This window comes from Hermetia illucens, chromosome 3, assembly GCF_905115235.1.
Source record: "Hermetia illucens chromosome 3, iHerIll2.2.curated.20191125, whole genome shotgun sequence".
NCBI lineage: Eukaryota > Metazoa > Arthropoda > Insecta > Diptera > Stratiomyidae > Hermetia > Hermetia illucens.
Window position 1 is genome coordinate 64291929 of NC_051851.1, and position 27468 is coordinate 64319396.

The 27468-nt window shown below is 37.9% G+C and overlaps 1 protein-coding gene and 1 long non-coding RNA gene across 5 annotated transcripts in view; one reads left to right on the top strand and one right to left on the bottom strand.

Moving 5' to 3' along the window:
* The window catches only part of LOC119652553, a 503388-nt gene that overhangs the window by 296864 nt on the left and 179056 nt on the right, over positions 1-27468 (top strand). For 2 of the 4 annotated variants that reach the window (XM_038056757.1, XM_038056758.1), the window contains one exon: positions 14554-14583. The exons of the other annotated variants lie outside the window; for them this stretch is intronic. In XM_038056757.1, coding sequence (XP_037912685.1) covers positions 14554-14583 — 30 coding nt within the window. The remainder of the gene's footprint in view (positions 1-14553; positions 14584-27468) is intronic. 4 annotated transcript variants of the gene reach the window in all.
* LOC119652558 lies at positions 20668-27096 on the bottom strand. The gene is made up of 3 exons (XR_005249561.1): positions 26960-27096; positions 20839-21236; positions 20668-20783 (listed from the first exon to the last, which is right to left on the bottom strand). It is a non-coding gene; the product is annotated as an uncharacterized LOC119652558 (long non-coding RNA).

Here is a 27468-nt window from a genome sequence, read left to right on the forward strand (position 1 = left end):
ATAGTCATGGATTTTTTGCAGCATATGTACTCCTACTTGCTTTAAATCAAGAAAAGGATTCCAAAATCTGCTAAATGTGTTTCCTGGAAAGAAGTCTTTATTAAAATGCTGCAGGGATAGGAACAATCAATTTTTTTCAAATCGACAACATAACCTTAGATATTTTGGATAATTAGTTGTTTTAGTTTCGTATTACTTCGTCACTCTCTCTGCTAATTATAATGTAATAGCAGCAGAGTTAAGCACACAGACGAACACAAACATCCGTGACTAACGGCGTTTGAAAGATGAGGTAGTGGGAAGTAGAAATCACATACATATATATCATCGCAAAACGTCCATTGGTATAGTAAGATGTGGGGTAAGTTGAGCAACAATTTAAAAAAGATATGAATCAGTCCAAATCATACTTCTTAGTTGTAAACGAAGATTTCCTTGTATTTATGACTACATGCCATCTTTCATGCTTTCCACGAAAGAAGATACAAATACAGACACTTAAGTATCTTTCTTTAGTTATTTCGATGAAAACAAATACGACGCTGGCCAAATTTAGAAATGAATGTTTGTTTTTTAATCCTTTTCACGAAAACTGATATGACTCTGGTCAAATCTTGATTGTAGATAAATAAATGGTGCTAATTTATAAACTGGAATACTCTATACCTGAAGTCCAATAAAAAGAAAGAACAAATTGTCGTGACGTTCACCTGAGTAGATTTTTATAAGTGAATTCCGCTGAAAACTTTGGAATTATGATCCGGCTTGCTGGGGAAGCATCATTTAGCTTGACCTGATCTGGTGGTGATGCCTTGAAGCTCTCTTACCCATTAAGAAAAATGCTAGGCATTTACTTGGTGAGCTGCTGAACTATCTTCTAGGTACCACTTGTATTCCTGTTTTTTTTTACATGGTGGAGTTTAATTAATTAGAAATCTCTGTTTCCTCTCACATATTTATGAGCTTCCAGTACCTATAAGGAGTTATGTGGGTATGCATATTTATGGACATAGTGCTCATCAGTCTATATCCAAATGGCAACGTAGAAAATAGCATACACCTGCTTAGAAATTCTGGGCATTCCCTGTTGGCGTCGTTTTTGGGTGAGTAACAATGGTCATGGCTTAAGTTTGTTAGGGATTGCTGGGTGGCTTCGATATATAGAATTCTTCTTGAGACTTACAGCGGTCAGATCCTCTAGGAGGCAGTATATAGGGATTATCTAAACGCCCTAATGTTGGTTTGTAGGCAGGGATTTGAACGTATTACTTTGTGACGGCTGAAAATATTTACCTACTTTTTACGGGCATCGTCAACAAGTATCGTTCCTTAAAGTTTGTATGGCTTTCATATTTGCCGATTACCTTGCATTTTGCTCTTAAATACCCTTCCAGCCCGTTCTATATATGGCCGACACCTAATAACTACTGATTATATCGAATTCACCATTAACTTTAGTTCTGAACCGGCAAAAGAATTCGCCGTAGGATTTTACTTCCGGACGTGCCGGTAACTTCTAATTATATAGGTCTGGAGTCAATTTTCCTCTCAATTTTTCATTCTTCAGAGGACTGAATAATAAGCATTGTTTGCCATTACTATTCCTTGCTGGATTTGGCCCTTTTCAGTAAAAATTTTCGCCGGCTTTACGCAAGGTCAACAAGTTTGTCCTCACGTTCTAGGCTGAAATCACCAATTGTGAGGCTTTGCCGTATTGGTGTCGGTCTTATTGGTTGTGTCATGCATTTTTTTTTCTCGTATTAGTTCCTCCGCCGACTTTTGTTAGCGATTGCAAAACCTAAGGATCGTCAGGAAGTGAAGATAGCAGTAGCATTTATCAGATACTAATATCATTTATACTTCTGAAGGCAAAGAACGCCCTCGTTATGGAAAGAGATGATTAGAGCTTCGAACAACTTGAGGTCCACAACACTACTATGGAAAATGATCAATTAACAAATTTACTTCCAACCGCCTCAACCGTGGCATGACGACAGAAAACAATTGGAGCTAGTCATTCAATATGAAAGAACTAGTTTTCCTATTCTAAAGCTATTTATGAGAGAGTGTAGTGGAATATATACTGCTAACGTGGATTGTGCTTATTTAATAGTGGGTCGCGAGCATAAAAGGATCACTTGTAAGAGGGTAATGAATTAGAAACTGCAGGGCCGCCATAAAAAACGACCCATGCTGGTAGCCATTTGAAATGATTAAATTGCCTTAAAGTTTGTAGAATAATCAAACAATAATCTGAGTTGACTGCCTTCAACTATGAGGGCAGAGCTGTAAAACAATTCGAAAAATCGACGATCTAAATGAAGGTCCTAAACTTTTGTAATTCATTGCTATTTGTCCCACGTTGGGCGCCATTTGTAGCAAACTAAAGATTTGGGGGAGGGGCGCATTTTGAGTATCTAGGACTCTCTACTAACGAATTTCTCCTTGGATTCAGCCAAAATTTTGATCAAGTCAACCTTTCAATCCCCGACGTCAATATTTTTCGCTTGCTTGAACTTTTTGGTATTTCATGTTGAAATTGATGGAGGATAATGACCACACGTTTACCACAGCGTCAGTTATTCCAAACGAGAATGAAAATCAAGCACCACATAATCTTCTTCATGATTGCTATCATACAATTAAAAAGTCAATGTTGCGACTTTGGCAAAATCGCACATACTGAATGGCACATTAGCATGGGTTACTTAGCTGCCTTCCCCTCAATCTTTGGGTGGTATAAATATTACACGATTGGGCATCATCTGTAAAATAACATTTCTCTTCAAGGTTGTGGCGAAACTTACGAAGATCTTTCAGTCGATCATGTAGCAATATATTATACATTATTAGTACGGGAGCTTGGAAGTCACGAGGCAACTAAACCGTCTTAATTGACACAAGAAAAACTAGTTATTTAACCTCGCAGATTAACTATGCACGCGTGAGGAAAATAAATCCACTCACCAAAACCATAAAAAATATTAAAACTGTGGGACCTGATAGGGAACTCGTGCCCAATTAAACGTTCCCATCTGTAACTTTTCCTTTGGAAAGATAAATATTAATCAGTTCTATCCGAGTCCAGGGAAAGTAGTATATGACGACAGTATCTTCAAGATATGACCCTTTAAATAGCTAAGAATACCCAACACTATGGATTCCCTATACTCTTTGCCCTTTCCAATATCAAAACACTGAAAAATTTCTTTCCAATAAAGAAATTCCACCATAGATTAACGCCTCACCTAATTCCCAATAAAGGAAAACAATATTTTATGTTAATTTCCCCACGATTTTTACCTTCATGCTCTATTAATCTTTGAAAGCTAGTTTTCAGACTTAACAAAACTAATTGCTTTCCATTCCATATATTGTGAAAATAGAACTCAGACTTCACGGAAATTAATAAACTTACTTAAAAAAATAAAAACAAATTATGAATTATATTTCAACTTTTTTATTTTATTATTGTTGTATCTTTATCTGAATTTTAAGCTCGAATTTAGCTTTGTAAATTGGTCTTCTACAATAAGCACTTTCCGAATACCTAAAGCTTCCGAAAAAGATCTTGAAATGTGGAGCTTTATAAGGAAATCAAAACTTGACTTGACTTGACTGCTTTCAGATTTTCTTCTTCGGATTTATCATGAATAAAATGAATGTAAAAGCTCCGGGGCTTTTCATTCTTCTCTTTAAAGTTTAGGAAATTAGATTTTTTTCGCGCTGCTAATGACGTAAGGAGGCAATTCTAGGTCTCTCTGGAATCAGTCTGCATTCAGAATATTAGGAAAATTTCCTCAATTAATTAATTAATTATTGAATAAAGATGAACAAAGGAATTTAATTTAATCTATTTAAATTTTGCGAGGTGGCCATGTTTCACTTGTTGGAAAGTGGCTGCCACTATGCCGAGATTAAATGTAGAAATTCGACGCTGCCCAAACGAAAGTAAATCCTCAATCCTGATATCTTCCTTCGACGGGGTCTTTTCATTTTAAAAACACTTGTTTTGTTGGGATGGGAAACTTCTTCCATCTTTCGTAACAGATCAATAGAAGCAACAGCCGACAGAACTACAATATCGCAATCTTAGGACTCAGGGTTAAGTCCCTCTGTCAATATTTAGTTGGCTTATGGATGCAATTAGCTTGTCGATTTTGTCACTTTAAATTTGCTCTTTTCATTGTACTAAAATGGAGGAGATAATCCATTAAGGTATCCGTTCGATCGGGACATACGGGTTCACAAGATGTTTTGCTCCAAGTTTTATTTGCTTTTTTTTCCATAACCATTTTACATTTTTAATCAGAGTCGAATTGTTTTTATGGCGGAGCTAGTTGTTTTTGGTTATGCAAATTTGTATACGGTGGAGTTAATGTAGTAAAAGATTATATTTATAATGTAGCGTGAAGGACGGAACTGCCAGCGATCATACATTGATTTCTCAATTGGTTGCCAAATAGGCGGGAGAGTACGTGGAGCTGCATCTGGATTAAGATAAACTAGAACAATCAAAATTTTTCGACCCTACCTTGATAGTTGACAATGGTCAATTTGGATGATCCGTTGATATTCCTCAACTATCGTATTAATTTTAAAAATTTGAATGTTTCTTCTTTTTGCTGGTACTTTGTTTATTTAAATGGTATTCGTTTGTTTCTTCGCCGAGTAATAGGTCCCGAACGAAATCTGCGTTCGTTCCGGGAAAACAAGCAAGAAAAATCACTATAAAGATTAAGATTAATTACGGGCTCACCTGAAGGTTCGAAGATTCATACTATTTGCATTAGTCGATAAAACTGTGAAGGCGTTAAATAATGTGTATATCCCAGTAATAGTGGGTTATTCATTCAATAATTATATTAAACTACGATTTCGTGTCGAGGTCATGGGAGAGCCTCTTTAGAATTGTAGTTATCACTTTCCGAATTTCTATTGACATCATCCTGTCAGCTTGGAGGAAAAGCACATGGTAAAACGAGTGAGGGCTTGCTATTCAGAACTTATCCATCTGACTGTTTGGAAATATACCACATTCTGATATCCTGTCAAATAAAATTAATAATTGTAATTATAGTACTGCACTTCATTCTAAGGATGAAGTATTTCACAAGGTTGTCAACCAACGTCGAAAACGGAATTAACAGTAAACAAGTCGGGAAACCGGAAGCTTGACGCTTCAGGTATAAAAGGTTTTATGTTTCGCTATGTGAGGAGCATAAAGTAGTTCTCCATTGGCTTATAGCATTGACCCGAGATATTGAAATCGCTCAGTTCTGGGCAGGTTACTGCCATTGCCAGAACTCAGCGATTAAAATATCTCGATTCAACGCTATCAGCCAATGGAGAACTGCGTAATGAGATTGTTTCACGCATTAATGCAACCTGGATGAAGTGGCATTCCCCAACTGGTGTTCTTTGTGATCGACGGATCAGCGCACGTCCCAAATCTAAAATTTACTACAATGTCGTCCGTCTGCCACTCTCTATAGTTCTGAGTGTTGGCCGACTATAAAGGACAATGAACGGCGCCTTGCGGTAATGGGGACGAAGATGTTGCATTGCACTGGTGGCGTGACACGTTTTGATTACGTCTGAAATGAGAATATCCGCGATCGAGATGGGTTTGCATCGATCTGAGTTGCAGTCTGTGGGAAAACTGCAAGAGAGGCGTTTTCGATGGTGTGGTCACGTAATTCACTCTAACGAGAATTCAACAACCAGCATTGATCAGAACATCGAAAGCAATGGTAAGCAACCAAAAAACCGGCCAAAACAATGGTGGCTTGATACGCTGGATGGGGATTTAAAGATCTCGCGATTACATCCTGATCACGCATTTGATAAAATAAAATGACGAAACCGATCATCACGAGCCGACCCCGCTTGTGAACTGAAGGCTGAAGAAAAAGAAAAAGATGTGAGGAGCGACGAGTGCACGACAGCTCCGTGTAATATAGCTAAAAATTCCATTGCCCTCCACTTTCAAGAAAGCGATTTAAATAAATCATTTGTTGGAAAGCCCTGTGTTGATAATGGTCAACCTCATATGCTTCACGCTCTGAGTTTAATATTATTAGCGAATGAAAACAATATAACGAACATCAAATATAAACAAGTTGGAATACGGGAAGCTCGTGCTTCGGGTATAAAGGTTTTGTGTTCATCTTATCTAAGAAATTTCAACGCACATTTTTATACCCGTATACAGCTACAAAACTACGAGACATACGTACATATCATATTACAGCCGTAGATGTTACGTTCACCCTAAACAAACAAACTGCCTATTTTCGAATACTGTACACATATAGGGACGTATATAAATTGATCGTACCCATATTTCCGATTTACTTCTTATATCTATCTGAGTTAGGCTCTACCCGCAAAGTTCATTAGCACGCATATACTATATACCTACATACACACATGTCTCCTTGGAATAATTGATATTCATATACAAATGATTAAAGAACTAAAACAAAATAATTCTTTTCCACCCAATTTATACGAACTTACTTCGTTGTGGTATTGACGAATTGATATGTGATGATGACGTCATGCAGGTTATAGAGTGCACGAAATTCATAAAAAATTGTAAAGTTTACCCTCTATAACTTTGTTAATAATAGTTTGATTTTCTTCAAACTTGACCAAATTGTGCATTATGTTCTTCGTTATATGCATGCCAAATTTTGTACTTCTGGGATGAACATAAGGGGGGTGCCGGGTAAATTTCTAAAATGTGGAAATATACTATTATTAACTTTATTTGTGCAGATATTGGAACCGGATATATTTTGAGGCCTAGATTTCGCAGAGATGCACTACTGAGATTTTTTTCAGATTTTTCGGTTGGATAGGTTCTGAGAACGAGACCTGTTACACTTTTTTAGGGTCATATTTTGAGCCCTCACTCCCCTATGTTTAACCCAATATAAAATATTGAACCAGTTTCGAAAAGTACTAATTGAGACCTTTCATTTGATACCCTACATGGCCACATTTTATGAAAAAAAATGTTGCACCCTTCTTTTACATGTATGGGGAGCCCCTCTTAAACTTAACACAAAATGGTGTCAGTTGCTGCATGTAAAGGGAACGACAGATCACATACTCCTATCAATTTTCGTGATAATCGGTTCAGCCGTTTCCGAATAAATCGGCTGTGACAGACAGACAGACAGACAGACAGACAGACGGACAGACAGACATCGAATCGATTCTAATAAGGTTTTGTTTCACACAAAACCTTAAAAAGGGGGTTAAAGCTCATGAAAGCATATAACGCGCTTTGCAAAGAATCATCTACAATGGCGCGTAGACGTGGTTGAAGCACGATGATGTGTTATATAGGATCACTATCGGAACGAAATGTCCCAAAATTTTACTAGTTGGGAAACGGGAAACTAAGGCTTCAGGTCTTGTGTATTTCTTGTATAAACATATTTAAGTGTGTTTGTCCCATTTGGTACCTAGCTCGTAATATTTATGCATTTAGTTTGTTAAACCATTCACATTTGTGTAATACTGACATTGAAAGCCTTGGAATGCAAGAAATATGCACAAAAGTAATTGTGTGATTTCCATGAAACTTGATAGTAGTTCTCTAACTGTGGGAAGTGTAGCGAATCCAATTTTTATATGAAACCAAAGAGTTTTTAATGTTGCATCACGAACTTAATTTCTAAGAACTTGTGTCTCAACGCAATTGAAAAGAATGAAAATCAAAAATTTTGTAGGTGTTCAAAAACAATATTTAGATTCTCACCATTTTTTCACTAATTACGCAAAAAAAAAGCACTCTTAAAAACATGATTTCACCCCAAATGTTGGTTCATATTCTTGGTAATTTTGTGAAGAATCATAGCTCTAAATTCAATAATGTTGGATGTATTACCTTTCCAGCTAGAATTCCCTGAAATGTGTGTTTGAAAAAAAAAATATTTGAAAAATCTCCTTTCGGATATGAAGCCATTTATCACTTTTAATTACGAACAAAACACAGTAACAACAAATACAAATGCACCCTTACAAGGGACTGACGTCAAGTATTTATAAAGACATATAAAGCGACACCTCCTGAGCGGTGGACCCTGAGCCTGTGTCGGATAATCGCTCGTTTCTATTCCTATAAAATCTAAAGGAGCACGACTTTCGTTTTGAAATTTCTGCAGTCTATTCTGGGATGGATGGGCTAAGGATCTATACAATAATTCTTATTGAAAACCTCCTAATGTGATTTCGCTTTTAAATAGAAATCAATATAGAGAGTATTTTAAGGTCTAGATACCATGTACATGGATAATTGGGTTGTGTAGTTTCTATGAACGGGTCCGTGAAGTAACTCGTACTTTTCGAACCTCCGCACTCCTCCTTTTTGCAACCAATGTCAAAACTAATAACGATTTCGGAAAGTACTAATCGAGACCTTCCATTTGATACCTCTCACGACTACACTCGACGAAAAAAACACTTTGTGCATGTATGGGGGGTTCGCCCCCCCACCCTCAAACGTGGAGCTATGTTACTCACTGTAGTGGGATTTACAGGTCCCATCATTGTTTCATACAAAACCTTAAAAATAGAGAAATCGAGATGGAATTGACCCGCGCAATTAGCCTTTTTAAGATTTTGTGTACAACAAAACCTTATTAAAATCGGTTTACTGTCTGTCTGTCAGCATTTTTCTCAGAGACTGTTGTAGCGATTGACACCAAATTTGGTGGAAAGTTTAAGTTTATCTTAGCACCACGAATTTTTCAGTGGTGCAGGCTATAATGTAGCACGATCCTACCAAGTTTGGTAGGAATCGCACTATTACTAGCAAAGTTGTAATAGGCCAAAGTTGTCACTTCTTTGCAAATTCAAGACTATGAATGTCAACATCACCCGAAAATGGATACACTCACGCAATACTTGCATATATTACGTGCTACGTATTAATACACACTTAATTGCCTTTATATTAGAAATACATAAAACCTTTCGTTTCCCGGCTTGTTTACTTTGTAAGCGCACAAAAGCAATTTCAATTTTTACTGGAAACTTCGGCATTTTCTATAAATTGGCCTTTGTCGTATATTTTAACTTTTAAATGGACCACCCTTTGTAAGAGATCTAAGTACAAATTCCCTTCTCTCTATCTGTTGCCCATTTCAATTCAAATCCAAGATTATTCTCAATTTGCACATTTTTCAGAAGTATATATGTATCTGTTTGTCCAGAGGTGTATATCTGCCTCTCTTGCAATTATTTTACTTTCCTTTTTTGTGAGGTAATATCCTATTATTTGTACTTAAATTATAATCAGATTTCCTTTCGTATTAAATGTAATTAGGACTTGCATTTTTGAGGCTAGTTTCTGCATAGGTTCAAAGACACATTTGTATATCAGATAAAATCGGTCTGGCTCTATCCTTTGATAGGAAGGTCATAATTTATACTGGTGATTTATAAAACTAAACGCTAGGATTTTAGGTTTCAGATATCTCTATTCTCCTTAATAACAATTTTGATAATGAGGTAAGAGAGGTTTTATAAGTTTCAGCTGGAATTATAAGAAGTACAGGGCCAGTCAGCCACACAGGTGCTCTATAGGTTCCAGTTTAGTAATGCACGAGCTTTATAACGGTATTTTCCCTCCTTGCGAGGTGCCTTACCTAGTGGTTATATTTTTGCGTGACCGTTAAAAGACGCAGCGACTCTAGCAATCGGACTTGTTAAGTACCGTAACCATTTGAAGTCCCACAGATTGAGTTGGGATTCCTTTAAAGTTATTCTATTATTTCGCCTCATTCTTTCCACTATCGATAAATTACTGAACTAACTTGATAGATTCTTGTGGTATACTTGGATAATCAGCTGACTATATTTAATGAAGAGATTAAATGCATATATCCTCCCAAAGAATTCTGCATAGGAGAACAGGATTGAAGATATTTCTGACGGCACTATCCGTATTCCGTAACCTACACAACAACGAAATCTATGAACGATACCACGACCGTCAGGTTGTGGACGGCAGAGAGCTTTTACGGACATCGAATTGGTGAACTTCGGGATGAACCGGGATGCCTGGAGTTTCTTATTAAGGCAGGCCTAGAACGGATACCGGTTGTTGCGCCGTTGATGATGATGATGGCTATCCCTTGGTAGCCCTTTAATATACCATATTTCTTCTCTCAGCGATGCGTTCAGTATTAAGTGTAAATAAAATGAGTGCTGCATCCGCTGTGGTTAAGGTTTCTACGCCCATTGGTATTTTAAGATAAGTTTGATAAACTAATTATAGAACTGTTAAACCTTGAAATCCGTCTCTATTAGTTTTTTTGAATACCGGTATTCTAAAAGTAATAGATCATCACATGTTATTAATTCCTGCTTAAAGGGGGTAACATGCTTTAGGAGGTATCAACAAGGCGTTTTTCTCTCAATATTCAGCAAAATTGTTTGCGTGTTTTGATATATATTTGGAAGGTTCAAAAAAATGTTTAATCATTTAAAATATGTCTTAACATTTGATTAGAATGGAATTTTGTAGAACGCCGCCTCAGTGGAGTTTTCCAATGGTGTGCAAGATGCAACTCCCAGTTCTTCTGTGAAACGAAAAAATCGAGTGGAGTTTTCGTTATTAAATTTTCTGGGTGAATTAAAGAAACTCGGAAGAAATGCAACATTTTCATCTTTTCGAAAAGAAAATTTCAGAAAAAAAAATAATCATTTCGACTTGGTAAAAAATGTTGGTAAATTTTTTATTTCGAATAGAAGATAATGTAATACTGACGAGAACAAGCTGTGATTCATTTCAAGAGGTTCATTAGTTTTTCTCTAGTTACGTCCGCCAATTTTAAAAATGAGAAGTCTTGAAATCGATCTTCAAAGTTTTCGATAAGAAAAGGAACTATTTTTCAAATACACGCAGTGGTTATTTCTCTTCGAAACGTGCGTTTATATGCATTGACTCTAATCTACGGGTAGTACGAGCTTCCTTGCTGAATAATGAATGCCACGTATTTCCTCTTTCTATTTGTTGCATGTTCATCTGATCCGGAAATAATTCTGCATTGTTAGCCAATTTTCATATCCAACAATTGCATAGTGCTCAAATTTTTCGAATATTCTTCATTAAACAGCCCTGCAGCCACATAAGCGGCGATTCCAATTATTTTTCTACTTAAGTACAGATGTTTTGGAACTATACGTCAAACTATCGCAATAATAATGCAGTAATGATCCTATCATGCCATTTTTTTCATTTCTTGGACGCAATTCATATTTCACCTAATTGCCAAGCCACAACAGACAAAACTGCCCGCTGATGCAAGAAACTTCAAAGTAGAGTCTCCCATGGATAGGTATTATATGCCATATTATTTTATTAAACAGTTTTATGGGACAACACAACCCTAGCACGGACTTTACCCACTACTGAATATCCATTAGCTTTTCAACTAAAGAATTCCAGTTAGACACTTTAAAAAAGGCGAGCATGCTGGAGTTTAGCCATACAATCGCACCGTAACTACCTGACACATCTGCTTTTCCCTTGGATCTACGTAAACATTGAGTATTAGACTTTGTAATTTTGTGTGTATATTCCCAAACATATTAACTAACGATTGACGCGAAAAAAATTTTTTTCCATATTTTCGTCCATCAAGCATGCTCCCCCTTTAATTTTTGTTCATAGTTGGGAAACATTATAAAAAAAGTTTTATGAATGAAACTATTGGGGATTACATTTAGTGACTCTGCTATAAATCCATTTTCTGATGATATATTAGTTAGCAGACTTGGACTCTTTTTGGAGTTAAAATAAAGCCTTGGATGTGGATCTAAAAGGACGGCTGAATTATTTTTTTCCTATAACTATTTTTCAATTTTTTCATTAGTAAATTCATCCTCAATTACAAAATGATAATAAGGATACATGTTGGCGCCCACAATCATGCTGCTCGTAATAACAGCAATTGAACCTGCGAAGTTGCCACTTATTTATAAAAAAAATACCTTTTTTCATGACTATGTGAAATTCATTAGAAATGGCGCCTAATGTGGGGCAAAGAAGCTTTCTAATTATAGTAGTTTGTCGTAAAAGGTTTTTTAGTTGCCGAAGCGAAAGCCCCGCAGATGTCTTCTATAAAAACGTTCAGAATAATTTAACCAATATAGGTAATATACAAGTCGGGAAACCGGAAGCTCGACGCTTCAGGTACGAAAGGTTTTGTGTATTTCTTAGTACGTAGCACGTAATATATGCATATGTCCACTTTCGGGTGATATTGGCATTGATAGTCTTCAATTTTCAAAGAAGCAACAACTTCGACGTATTATAAATTTGTTAGTAATAGTACGATTTCCATCAAACTTGGTATGATCATGCTCCACATTATAGCCTACATTACTGCCGCTAGGATGAATTTAAGGGGGGTTTCCAGCCAATTACAAAAAATTATAGTAATATACTATTATTAACTTTATTTGAACAGATATCGGTATGAAAGGTATTTCGGAACCAAGGCACCATATAGTGGCAGTCTCCTGATTTTTTTCAGATTTTTCGGTTTGATAGTTTCTAAGAATGGCCCCCTTAAAGAAATGATCACTTTCAACCCCCCGCACTCCCCACGTTTCCAAGAAATGTCAAAACTAAGACCGGTTTCGAAAAGTACTAATCGAGACCTTTAATTTGATACCCCATATGACTATATTTGATGAAAAAAAAATTTACCCCCCCCTTTTGCATGTATGGGGACCCCCCCTTAAATTCAACGTAAAAGGATGTGACTCACTGTATGTGTGAGCGTTCACAGTTCCCACCTTTTTACCAAATTTGGTGTCAATCGCTATAACCGTCTCTGAGAAAAATGCGTGTGACGGACAGACAGACAGACAGACAGACAGACAGACAGACAGACAGACGGACAGACAGACAGACAGACAGACAGACAGACGGTAAACCGATTTTAATAAGGTTTTGTGTTTACACAAAACCTTAATAATAGGCAGTTAAATTAGAGCGGAAATTGTTCTCAAAGTAGTTAGTTTTGCCTGGTTGCTTAGATGCCATTGATTATGAAGGATATTTTTTAACTTTTGTACTTAGCGTAGTTGGAACATTCGGAGCTCCGTCGGAAATTTCTGTGATATATATACTTAAATAAAAGATATTTATCACCTGATGTGTGTTTTATGGAGTATATGGCATCCATTAGTGGATTCTGTTATATTATCATCACACTTAATAATGTGCCAGTAAGTCCAAAAAGAGTAGCCGGTGCACTATACCAAAGGAGAAAGTAGTTCCTCCGAGTAACTGCTGTGAAACGTACTCTCAGATGCCGCAACACTAACGGCAAATATTTGTAGATTTCCCTAATTTCGGCGCTTTATGGGCTGGAAACTTGGATGAACTCGACTTTAAGTGACGTCAAACTTTCATCAAATAAGTTTGATAAGTAATTCCCTGGAAAAAGCGGTGTTTAAATCCTCGAAAAAATCGTTAGATTTTAGTACGACAATTAAAGAAATATATTCGAAACAATAAAAAGGAAGCAATAAATAAATAGCAGGCTAATGAGTCATGACAGAAAGGTGAATCTAATTCAGATCTTCACCATATTTATTTTTGAAGAATTGAGGAGGCTGCAATAGCACAGAGTACGTTGCATGTATTACAAGGTTCACACCACTTAAGAATTTCTACTAATGGTTAAAACTATTGAGTAAATGCCTTAAAAGGTGTGATTAGTGGTGGATAGGTTAAATATTCCCCCCATTTATGTGGTTACACTACAATGTCCAAGATATTTGGAGGGGAGTACATATTATTCAAGAGACGTATATGTAGAACACACGTTCCTTAAATATTAAGTTTGCTAAAATATCTAATGTATCTATAGCATTAAGTGGAACCTGAATAAAATCCACAGTTTAGATATTATTCAAACGCAAAGCTACATAAGTTTACTGGTTCATGTCTATGATATTGCAATATTCAACTTTTCTAATTCAGCAACAGCCAGTTTCTCCGTTTAAGTTCCGTTCAACTTTCTAAGCTACCGCCTTTCCTGACCCGTGGGAGTTAAAAGGAAAAGCTCTGGTAAGGAAAATTTAACCGACCAACATCGAAGAGCCTAGAAAGTATGCAATAGAAAACTCCAGTAGGAAATGACTGCCAAGGGCAAGGTTATCGATTGTTCCGCTAATTACAGTGTCCGACCTCGAAACATGGTCACTATAAAGGCTCGTGGACGGAGCTACCACCGCGTGCATATATTAAATCGATCAGGTAGAATATTCTACACGAGGAAGGAAGAATTATTGAGAACGGAATAGAAATTAGTATTCACGACTACCACTATGGACGTTTGGTAGCTGTGTATGCATACTATCAAGGGTAGTCGGATGTGGTATTTTATGCGCTTCTTGTGCCAAAGTTTTTTTTCTTAGACCAGGATCAAAATTGAATTCTTTTAGGTTTCCACCTGTCTGATGCAATTTGGACAAAATGATGTCTAACCATGCGAAATGTTATTACCTTTTCAGATTCTGAACTCTCCTCTTTATCGCATCTCGGTAAGTGTTACACCCTCTGTCTTCCCTTGAATGTGGTTAGCTTGGTGGATTGATTCTTGAATCCTTAACTAAATTTGCTGCATGCTATGGTTTCTTTAAAATTAAGAGTAACTACTAATGCTGTAAATATTTTGCTGGTATCTTAGATTTAATTTATCATGTGTATATATATATATATATATTTGAAAGTGTTTCTATAAATTAATTGGGGTGAGTTATCAACATTGAAGTGTTCCTGTGGGATATTCCCAGACTAGTTTTTGAAGTGAGACTTAAAATACGTCAGGCATTTGGTCAGTCGGCACGCATTCTTTGTCCTATAATTCCCCGCTAATTGGATTATTGATTTCATTTTGAATTTCGTCATAAGATAAATCCATGTTTTGAGTACATCGTCTAAATATATACGGTGATGAGAATTCCGGGAATCATATTTTGCTCTACCTATATGCATGTATGCATATACATAGATATTTGCAAGGTATCTAAACATTCATCTATTCTACGTTCTAAGAAATCCACTACCCCTATTGATAACGAAATATTCAATCAAATTATCGTGCAAGTGATAACGAATTTATACGTTAGTTATGACATAATTCTAACCTGAATTCAAAGTTAAGCGCATTCTTTACTGAATCATGATTTCAACAAGTAGATTTTCCTTGTTTATTTTGATAGTATGCAGTGAATCATATCAGAACGCCGTGTAATAAATGTAGATAACACGCTCAGTGAGAATGAAACCAAACGCTTACATGGATGTTATGTTAGATAGAGGATAGATTGTAACTTATACTTCCGTTTGAATAATCGGATATGCGGTAATTTCGATTCACTGTTATCAGTTATTAGCCCGATTTCTATTAACACATTATTGAGTCAGACTATTCAATTCAAGCAATCTAACAACAAAAAGTTGCTGACGTTAATAAATGCTGAATGGTTGACCAGAATATAGATCTCGATAAGTGAATAAATATTGACACCACTTATTGGATTTTATTTTTCTTGGGATGCTGAATAATTACTTCAACAAACTTGCTAATTTGCTACAGTAGGAAAATAAGTCAAAATATTTCTTCGTATATCCAGCAAATCTCAGCCTTTTTTCACTCTATGCGAGTCTGAATCTTTACCGTACTGTACTGTTGATTTGAATCCTTCGACATGTTTCACACAACTCAATTTTGTATTACATGTCCTTTTTGTAACCCAATCATTTCTTGACTAGCAGAATAGTATTAGTAGTCTGGTAACGACTACTAATGCATAGGTCCCTCATTTAGTGGCATAGAGTAGCTTTCAGCTTTTTAGCCTGAATGCACTTGACCATTATGATAGATCACTCTTATCCATCTTGAACTTATTGCTTCATTTTCCTAAATAATTCAGTACTGATTTGTTATCTTCTGTGTTCGTGACACGCGTGTCACGTTCCCACTGAAATCAGTCAGAAAGGTATCTGCTTTGACCTTACATAAGATGTTTGCTCACTTCAGCTCGCTCGTTTTCGTTATGGCGAGCACGTTCTACCTGGCTTTCTTTTGCAACGTTCTTACGTTCTACTTCCATCCAAGTAGAATCTCTTCGAATTCCTTATACCATAAAACTCTTCTTCTAGTTTCTTTCTGACTTGGTTATTTTATAATTTTTTTCATGAAAATTCACTGCCAGTGGTCAAGTAGTTTTTAAGGTTTTATGTAAAACAAAACCTTATTAAAATCGGTTCACAGTCTGCCTCTTTCTCTATCCGTATTTTTTCACCGTTGGAAGTTATGTGAGAGTCTTACTCATTAAAACCACCTCTTTTTCCTTCCACTCTCCCCACGGGACTACTATGAACTATGACGTCGGGGCGCTGGATCAGTTCTTAACTGCGGTTTATGGTAGTTCTCTCCTTATCTTATTTTTTTTTGCAATTTTTACTGCCTAAGCTGTTGATGAATAATTTTCCACTCCTTTGCAACTTGGTTCCAAGTTTCGGTTGATTCCAGCAAGAATTCCACATTACTTTTGGGGGTTTAATGTCTGTCTGTGACCACCTATCTTGTTCGGTATAAACCAAACCTGCAGCAATCAAACACAACATGCTCTACATTCTCGGCTACGTTACAACATCTTGGGAAGGATGCTGAGCCGTCGTGGCCAAATGAATGTAGGTAACCACGATAACCTCCATGTTCACTTAAGAAATGTGCTAGGTCACAGTTTAAATTCCTGTGGCTTCGTTCAATATATCTTCGAATTATGCAGTATGCCCAACGACCAGCTGGTGACTCGGTCCATTCGCTTTACCATTCTGCAATAGATTCGTACCGTATTAGCTGCCGTCAAAGTACGCTAGACTCCATGATTTCATACATTCTGTCGTAGAGATGACTGGTTTCATTCGCCAAGATATCTATGGGATATATATGGGGATTTTCCTGATGTTGTCCGATCAACATTGCATACTCGGAGTGTACCTATATGCCATTCCCAGTTTTACGCAGTTCTATTCCGGAAAAGCTGTTCAAACTGGAGTTGCTTAGACTAGCACAGTACTAACTACCCTTACTATAAGAAAACGCCGATTTTATCTTGGCTCAACAATGTTCGGTAATATTCTCGAGATAGTTACAGCGGTTGATACTGGATTAATTTTCTCACCAACATTGTCTACAATTTATTTCGGGGTATTTAGTTTGACTATGGTCGAGATGATTTTCTTCATTTTTTACATTACCACTGGGTAGAATTTGCCGCCCTGTATTTCAATCTGGGCGAGACCTGTCATCATGTTGATTCCGCCGACAGCGGATCTTGTCCGCTTCCTTCCTCTTTTGCAATAGGACACAGCCTGTTGTATATTAATTGCTAAAGTAATTTGCCAATTTTATATGGCTATATCGGTCTATATCAGGAGGAACCCCCCATGGTTTTCCTGGCTTCGGAATGAGTATCAGCTGTTGTAGCTTCCATTGTTCAGGGGATTCCCCGTCTCTAAGGCTGCACTGGCTGCTTACTCACTTTCGGGGCGCCGATATTCGGGATTCCCTAAAGTCGCTTTTTTAAATTTTTAATTTCCCTGCTATATCTAGAAAATTTGGGGGGGGGGGGGGGATTTAAATGTATTGCAGGAAGACTGGTATAGTTCATATCTTGAATACATACATATCCGGATTTGCTGTTCATGGTAGCTACCTGTAATTTTTTCTTCGATATTTTGTACTGCACATGTAGTCTCCTAGTTTTCAGCCCGTTTTCCGACATTGCTCGAATTCTTCATTCCACCAGAAATTCGGATTTTGCCTTCGAAAAGCACTACTCCGAGCCACAGAGGCATCGCATGCCCGCTGCAATCTTTCCACGATTTGCGAAAACTTTTCTTGTGCGTTTGCCGATACCAATGTGTTTTCGAGAAACACCTCCTTAAACATTTGTGTGTCGAATTTGTTGTTTACCCTGCTCACCGTTATCCTATTTGGTTTGAATGATGATAGCCTGATGATCCCTATGTGTGTACTCGCTGACATGCCACTGCAGGTCTTTAATACGGATATCACTGTCGAAGGAGAGGTCAACTAACCATTGCAATTTTCCCCTCCGAAATGTGTTGATTTCCTGGACTTCACAAGTACCATATTCAAGCGTCCAACGGTATTCCTCGCCTTGCATTGGCTTCTCTTCTTTCTAATTCTTCTACTCGTGCGTTGAAGTCACCGGTTATTACTTTGAAATTATAATGGCTTGCATCGAAGAATAGTTTTTCCAGCAATGACGTGAATTCCTCTAATGTGGGGCTCGGCGCTGTGTAACAGCTATAGATGTATATACCTGCTATCTCAGCACGTGTGAATCCGTCCTCTGATTTTTTTCCAATTCTTCTTTAGCTCGATTTCGGCAGCTTCATATCACTGTCTTGCGCTTTTGGTCTGCTTTTCATATTGCGTCATGCAGATTGTTGTGTAGCTCACGCATAACGACTATATTGATTGCTTTCGAATACGCGCTGGGAGAGCAGGTTTTGGACCGCTTGGCATTGATTCAGATTTAGTTGCATAAAGTGACGTTTCAATTTCTTCATCTTCACCTGTTTTAAATGCTACCGACAGGTCACATGCGTGTCACACTGCCACTGAAATCAGTCAGGGAGGAATCTGCTTTGACCTTACGTAAGATGTTTGCGTACTTCGGCTCGCTGGTTTTCGTTATGGTGAACACGTTCTGTCTAGTTTTTTATGCAACGTGTTTACGTTCTATTTTCATCCACGTAGAATCTTCGATGCGTTTAGTGGTCCTTTCGGGATTGGCAGATAAAATTCCCTCTCCTGGCTTATTAGGTTCCGCCCGTTTCTACTTTTTCCGTTTCGTTGTTCATTGGGGAGATTACACTTCTTCAGTAGGATCTCTTTGTCCGTTATTACATGTTTCTGGAGCTATCAGCTTGAACACGTTCTTGAGTTTGTGTTGCTACTGCAGCTATCACTTTGCCTTGGCTGATCGGCACTTGACTTTAAACTGCATAGAACGCGCCTGATCCTTGATCGTGTCGTGCACGTTATTCCACTGATTAATGTACTTCGTTAGATCACGGATCATTGATTACAGCCGTGCGAACATGTCCCCTTGAGCTTCAGTAATAACTGCACTGCTGTTACTCTTTTGGTCCAACAAACTTTTTCAGATGAATTCTGTTTGTTTGCCTGTCACACGACATTTTCTCAGAAATGCCTTCGCCGGTTGATGCAAAATTTGGTATAAAGGTGGGAACTGTGGACGCCCACGCATGCTGCAAGCTACTTTGTTCTACATTGGCATGCAATATGCAGAAGGGGGTGTAAACATTTTTTTCACCGAATATGGTCAGGTGAGGTATCAAATGAAAGGTTTCGGTTAATAGTTTCCGACATTGGTTTTAATTTTGACATTTGTTATAAAGGCAGAAAGTGCTGGGGCTGTAAATTGATCATTTCAAAGACCCATTCTCGGAAAGTACTCAAGTAGACTGACAGAGGAACTCACGAGCCAGAAATAAGCCCGCTTACTGCCGTTCTGTGCAACAAGTGAGAACTTTTAAATAACCTTCTGATGAGCTATCTGAACATTCAGTTTCCATTGGCCATTCTATAACATACATGCATACATGGCATATTAGTACAGCTAGCATTGGCAACTTGTATAGCGTTTGTTCACTTGGTTTGTTTTTGTTTTAAAGAATTAGTCATTTCCCTGCAGAACAGGATAATATAGAACCCAATTTTGGTAAATCTGTCCCTGTTTTTTATGAGAAAGCTCATTTCCAGATAAATATATCTAACATAAAAATTTAATTAATCAAGGGATCTTTGCGGAGCACAACTTATTCCCCAGTGCTTGAGGGTTTATTAATTTTCGTTTCCATTTCGGCATAATTTGTTATACTATTAGCTTTTCACATGCAGCCATTTTCATAATCTAAGTAAGTCAATTGGTCAGGAAATCATTTACAGACTCTTTCTGGCTTTCCGACGGTATGACCTGAATTTAAGTAATAACATATTTGCTCTTTCTTTGGAGATTATTCAGTTACGAGTGCGAGTTAATATGAAATTTTTTGCGCGCTATTCCCCTCCAAATACCAAATATAAATACTTCTTCTAGCAATGATTAAATTTGCTTATTGGGTTTATTCCCGCGTTAGCTTTTACTAAGGAGACTGTTAATCCTATCACATGTTTCTCTGTCATTTCTAGAACATGAAAGGTCAATTTAAAACGCTTTACTCTTTGTCATTTATTATTACGGAATATTCTTTCCTATCATTTCCGTTAACGTTTATCAATGAAAACAATCTGGCGGCATTTTCTCACCGCCATACACCATAACAAAGTCATAAAACTTCACATTTCCAGAGAACACTATCTGCGCAGTTTTACAACAAATTAGATATGAGAAGTTAGTAATTGCAAAACAGGGTAAGATGGGGCCGGAACTCAGTGTATAGTAATTTTCTTACTTTTTCAATAATTGTTTTTGGATTTAAGGGCGGCTTATATGATGACGAATTTGCAAAAAAAAATATTTTTTTTTTTTAAATATAATATATTATACTAAAATTTTCCGCTTTGTATGGAACAAATTGTCAGTTAATTTAAAAAATTCTGATTAAATCTGGGTAAGATTACGATTCGGGACATCATTGAATATTCAATAAGGTTTCGTGACTTCAGTTTTTTCTATAAATGGGGAATAAATTGAATCTGTTGGGATCATTAATATTTTTCTACTTACTTTCAGTAAGCAGAAACCAATAAATGGTTCCATAATAATAAGGAAATAGTTCTCCCTTAAATGGTGAAAATTGTTCAATATTTGTTTAATAAATATTTGTTGGCATGAAATTATCCTAAATCGATTTGGTGAAAATTCCCGCGACATATGGTTTTCTAAATACCAAAATTAATTAGGCCTTGTTCCAAAATTAGCCAAAAAGGGTTGGTCTCTTGACTATTTCAACGTTTCACAACCGAGCAAAGTACGCCCACCTTTCCAACTATGCTATGAGTTTACGTTCTACTACGTTCCGAGTATCTGCTTCCTTTTTTAGTGCGAGGTAGTATTCTGAAAATATATAGCGTGTCCTGTTGGCCATACACATAAATAAGTGTGCGTAAACAGAAAAGGACTCACTATTAAAATCGATTAATTGGATTCTTAATAATGAAGGAACTATACAATTTGAGTTAATTTGGTAATCTTTATTTTCGGAGTTGGGCACCTTTTCCAATTTCAGGTGAACTTGAGAAAGGTAAATGCACTTGATATGTATGATTAAGCTGAGCGTACATACACGTATATTGAAAGATATAATGTACGTGACGAATTATATTATACTCGTGAAAATTTAATGTAATAGCAGGACGAATTTTAAAGGCGTCATTATATACTCGTCTCTAATAACATTACAATTATAGATACAAAGAGACCCATGAACACAGTCCGATAAAAACATTCAATGCCAGTGGAATTTTTCTTCGTTTCATGAACGGGTGCTCGCTTTAAATGTTATCGTACATCGGAAAACAGATAGCAGAAACGGAAAGTTTCCGTTTGAAAATTACAGTGCTTTATTATTGTTTTGATTATTAAATCAGTCATCCGTCTGATGAGCCCTAATATGAATCATTAAATCCTGAACCACGTGTCGAGATACCAAACCGAAGGTAGTTAAACTAAACTGTTGGTAATCAATCATAATTCCATATGACTCCCATACACACCATTCGTCCCTTAATGTACAAATAAGTGGTCAACTGAAACCACTAAAGCTACATCTTCTTGCCTGAACATGGTAGCTTGAAAATTCAACGGGGAAATAGGAAAAATTGCAATAATCATCCAGCAATTTACTCAGACGATTGAGCAGCAATTCCATGGTGTTATTGCTTATTGTTTACAAACAGAGAAATTGACCACCCCTAATCAATGTTGACATTGAGCGCATAAATTATTGAATAGCATTTCAAGTTTACGTAAACATTAATTTTCCTTTCAAACGCAATGTCGTCTGTTTGTAACTGATTCGGTTCTTGAGAACGTCGTAGGAAAATTTAAGTAAGGAATGTTTACAATAATTGATCCCATTAACGCTAAACTGTTCTTGGTTTAATAGATGAATATTTGATGGGGTGAAATAGAGTTTTGTCACTTTCAAGTGAAGATCAAGGACAGTACTTTCACTCGTAGGATATTTTGGAAAAAACATGCGATCCCAAAGGTTGTTTATGCCAGCATAGTGGCATATCATTTGTTTCTTTCTAACCCAGTAGATATCCTGCTATTCCATGCACGCATTGAATTAATTAAATCTCAATAATATGGATTAATTCTACATTCTTTTAAAATTATTTTAATGAAAATTCGGTCGCACTAAATTCACAGCTTCTTATAACATTATTTAGAACATTATCTAAGCGATATTACTCCTGTGCAAACACAAAGTGGTCGTTTAAATATATTTTTGGTTTTAGAAAATGTTTTTAGCTTAACATTCTAAAAATGATCCTCTTTTTTACGGTTGAGAGCAGACTATTTTTTCTGCCAGGTTGCTCCCCAACCTCGTGGCTGTCAACCTGCTATCAACATCTGGGTTTCAGCGACAAAACCCGACCCCTGGTCCGCTAATTTTAGGAGGCGCAGATCGAATCTTACGCGCCGTGCACCTTTCTTCCCCGAGACCTCAGTCCCGTCAAGCCTAAAGAAGTGCTCCTCTCTGTTCAATACTTCTTATGGGCCCTCATATAATGGTTGCAAGGCCTTTCGGGAAGTATCCACGTGAACCAAGACGTGTGTGCAGACGTCCAGGTCCTTAGGGGTGTTAGCGTTCGTTGAAGAATGACAGGGGGGGTCATTTTATTTTAGCCACGGCTTCCCGGAGCAAACGCAAAAGCCCAGTGGTGGAAAGGGCTGAGTTGCTATCGAAGACAGGATCGCTGGAGAGTCTCAAATTCTCCCCGTATATTAGCTCGGCGGAGCTGGTGGCAGACTCTTCACGATGGGTTGTACATAGGCCAATTAGAACAAAACATTGTACTTCCGACCACGAAGAGTCATGGTGCGCCATTACAGCGGCCTTTAGTGTCCTATACTAGCGTTCCAGTATCCCATTGGATTGCGGGTGATACGCAGTTGACCGATGGCGTTTGAATCCTAGGAGTTTGCCTAACTCCGAGAACAGGGTAGACTCGAACTGCATTCTCTGGTCAGCAATGACTCCAAAGCCTGGGATGCAGTCCTGACAAAGGGCCTCGGCGCAAAATTGTGCGGGAATGTCGGCCAGAGGTATTGCTTCAGGCCACCGCGTGAATCTATAGATAATTGTGAGGCAATACTTGCAGCTATCTGAACCTCGCAGGAGGCCAATGATGTGATGCCTGGCCCAGGAATTAACATCCTTCTACAATGAGGGCCAAAAATATTTGCTTGTGGCCAGCCGATTCGTTGCCCAAATGCCTGGATGCGCAAAATCGTGTACTGTATGGAATACTTCCTTGCGAAAAACGAGAGGTGTCGCAGAGTATTTCGGAGGTTGAACCAAAAAGGGCAAACTCCCGATATTTATATTTGAAGTTGTCCCTGAGACTCTGAAGCACTGCGTCATTCTTCTGTGCCTCGGCGATTGCCTCTGAAACGCGTGACAAAGCGTCTGCAACTATATTGTCCTTGCTGTCACTTGCTGTCCGAAGTAAACTGGCCTATGAAGTTTAAGTGCCGAAGTTGGCGAGAGGGTGCTTTGTCGGACTTCTGCTTAAAATCAAAAGTAAGTGGCTTGTGGTCCGTGAACACGGCGAACGGCCTGCTTTCTAGGAAAATTTGTATTTTTTAACGTTAAGTATAAGAACAGCCTCAAGGAGACGTTGAAAAATGCATTCGAGATGTTTCAAATGCTTAGACTCTGAAGAAGAAGCGACCAAAGCATCATCTAAGCACAAGAAGCAAAATTTGACGTTTCGCTGGACAGAGTGGAACCATTGAAAAATTTGCGCAGCATTACACAGACCAAAAGGCATCCATGTGAACTCGAACAGTCCGAAAGGTGTGTGTATTGCCGTTTTCGGAATATCTTCTGGAGCTACAGGGATGTGATGGTACGCCTTCACTAAGTCCAAGGTCATAAAAGCACGAAAGTTAGCGAGGTTGTGCGTAAAGTTGTGCATGAGTGGTATGGGATAGCGATCTGGAATATTCTGACATCAGTAATCGCCACGTGGTCTTCATTCGTCGTTGGGCTTTGGGACTATGCGTAGTAGAGAATACCAGCAGCTATTTGATGGTCTGCAAATTCCCTGCTTTAAAAGTGTGTCGAATTCTTTCTTAGCAACAGTGAGTTTCTGGGATGATAATTGACGCACTTCCGAGAAGATACAGGAACCAGTAGCGCAGATGTGATGCTGTACATCATGCTTAGCTGGCTGCGAAAGACTACTTTCCGTAGTTATGTTGCTGTATTTTTGAAGAAGTGCAAGGGTCTGCTACTTCTTCAAAAATGATTGAAAAACTGACAGTGGAATAGGTGGCAAGTTTTCCTGAAGATCTGAGCGAGCTTACAAGACCTATAAGGGACTTATCCTGCTGCTGATATCCACTACAACATGAGAACGTTCGTCGAAGTTCCAAATTTACGTCTACCTGCCTATAGTCGTAAGTGTCGATGGTTGACGACTTTCCCGCTGCTAGTTTGAGTTGTTGCGGAGTCCGCAATCGACTCCCCTTCTAAGTCGACGAGCGCGTGATTAAATGGGCATCAGTAGTTATGCCCCCATGCACGAACTGGACCTCCAATTGTCGGAACCAGGTCTCCAGGTTACGTTCCCCAATTTTGTGGCACCCGTACCGCCACTGCGGGGGGGTGCGGATGTCTTTGGGACGCTTGAGGTGCTGTCATCAAATGCCATTTGTAAAATCGTTGAATTTACGGATTGTCGTCCGAGCCCCACAACGAGCGAGAAACGTGAAAATATAATCACGACCGAAGCGAAACTCTCCCCCGGAGCGGATCCAAACCCAGCTCCCGACGCAAGGATGAGGAACACCAGCACCAGAGACCACAGTCTGTGCAACTTTGTTTCTTTTTTTTTGAAAGAACTTTGTGCTTCTCCTGCGGCTTAACGTTTTTTACTTTTGAAAATAGAATTTACAAACAGCGCTTATTGTTTGACAATTAAATATTTCCATTTAAAATAAAATAAATATATGTTCTTCATATGTGACGTTAAAATTATTTTAAATTAGTTGATTGAGTGTTGTGGTCGTAGCCGTGGTGAATTTTCCCAACTTGCTACCGGAATGCTGATCCGAACGATGCTAATGTTTGCTGCTGACGTAATTTTTTTGCTGATTATTAACAGGGCAAAAAGCATGTGCTGCCTGTTTCGTAAAATGACACTGAGTCAGCAAGCAATGGCAGACAGCAGCTGCTGCACGCAGAAATTACACGCGACAGAACAAGACCGTCAAATTTTGACTGACGAGCCACATTCACTTAATTGAATTCTTCACTACTCCACAGTGCTGGAGGGAGGTCTCCGTACTCCTTGTTTTTTGTGTAAAACAAAACCTTATTAAAACCAGTTTATTATCTGTCTGTCTGTTTGTCTGTCACACGCATCTCGGAGACAATTACCGCGATTGACACAAAATTTGGTGGAAAGGTGGGAACTGGCAACACTCACGCATGTAGTAAGTTGCATCATTCTACGTCGAAATTAAGGGGCGGGAGTCGCCATACTGCTTTTTTTCACCAAATATAGTCACGTGGTGGAGTATTAAATAAAAGGTATTGATTAGTACTTTCCGAAGCCGGTCTTAGTTTTGACATTTATTGGAGTGCGGGGGGTCGAAAGTAATCATTTGTTTAACGGACCCATTCTCAGAAACTACCCAACCGAAAAATCTGCAAAAAATAGGAGGCTACCACTATATGGTACCTAGGCTCCGCAATACCCTCCGTACTGATATCTGCGCAAATAACGTTAATAATATTATGTTACTACAATTCTTTGTAATTGATTGAACCCCCCCCCCCCCTTAAGTTCATTCTAAAATCATGTGGAACAATGTAGGTTCTAATATAAACCATGATCCTACCAAGTTTAGTAGAAATCGCACTATTATTAACAAAGTTATCATAAGTCAAAGTTGTCGCTTCCTTGCAAATTGAAGACCTTGAATGCCAATATAACGCAAAAGTGGATATTTTCACATAATATATGCATATATTACGTGCTAGCTACTAATGGAACAAATGTCCACTGAAATGTTTTTATAAAAGAAATGCACAAAACCTTTCATACCTGATTCGTTCCGTTTCCGGTTTCCCGACTTGTTTTCTCTTTTTTCGGTAAAATGGAGAAATTTCTCTTCAAATGTCTCCACAAAAATTTAGCCAAAATCGAGAGAATGCTTGGTGGGTGTTCCTGGAACCACTTCGTTCCCGGTGATCACCTTGATTATCGTTTGAAAAGTTTTCACGATGTTACTTCGAAGGAGGCTCTCTCCTCCACCAGGAAGCCCTTTCAATTCGACATTTCTGTTTTTAAGCTGGGATTTTTTCTTGAGCATTGACTCCGCCATGCGCAGCAGTCAAAACTTGTTGCTTCATTAGAATTACAATATTTATGGGATTTCTGAAATATTCATCATCAAAGTGAACATGAAGTCTATAAACTATTTCAAAATTATCCATAAGTCAAATTTTATTTGGGATAAAGTCAGAAGAGAATTATCAAAATGTTATGAATTGGATTGGATTATTTAGTTCTCTAAAGCTCATAATATTTCGATTCTCACCACGCGCCTTTCTTAATCATACATTAAACATCTAAGAAACTTACTTTATACAATTGAAACTTACAAACTTGTATATGCGTTTGACGACACGATCCCGAGTCCAGCCTCTTTAGAGTTCAAGGGAGGCCAAGGAACCAGAATAGTACTGAAAACTTCTTAGTAACAAGACAGAAATCTGATCACACGTTGAACATCGGCGTTCTATGAACGAGTATCTGGTATAGCAAGATTCACTCGCTTTTGTTCTTCTCTTTCCAAACTTTACAAATACATCTGTGCCATAAGATGACGAAAGCGGAGAGTCAAAATTGACTTCGCAACTCTCCATTCGTTTCGATTTCCATCTAATATAGCAGAACGATGGCGTTGACCCATATCTCTTTCCGGAAAAGAAGGTATTACACTGCTAGCAGTGAGGTGATCCTCCTTTATGCAAACCATCAAACCTCAATCGACATGATGTGAGTCACGGATTTAGTTGATTTCTTGACTTGATGATGTTTGAAATTACATAATGAAGTGGACCATATGGCCAGCATTACGGAAAATAGCTTCAAAGGTGAGATGAAAGCG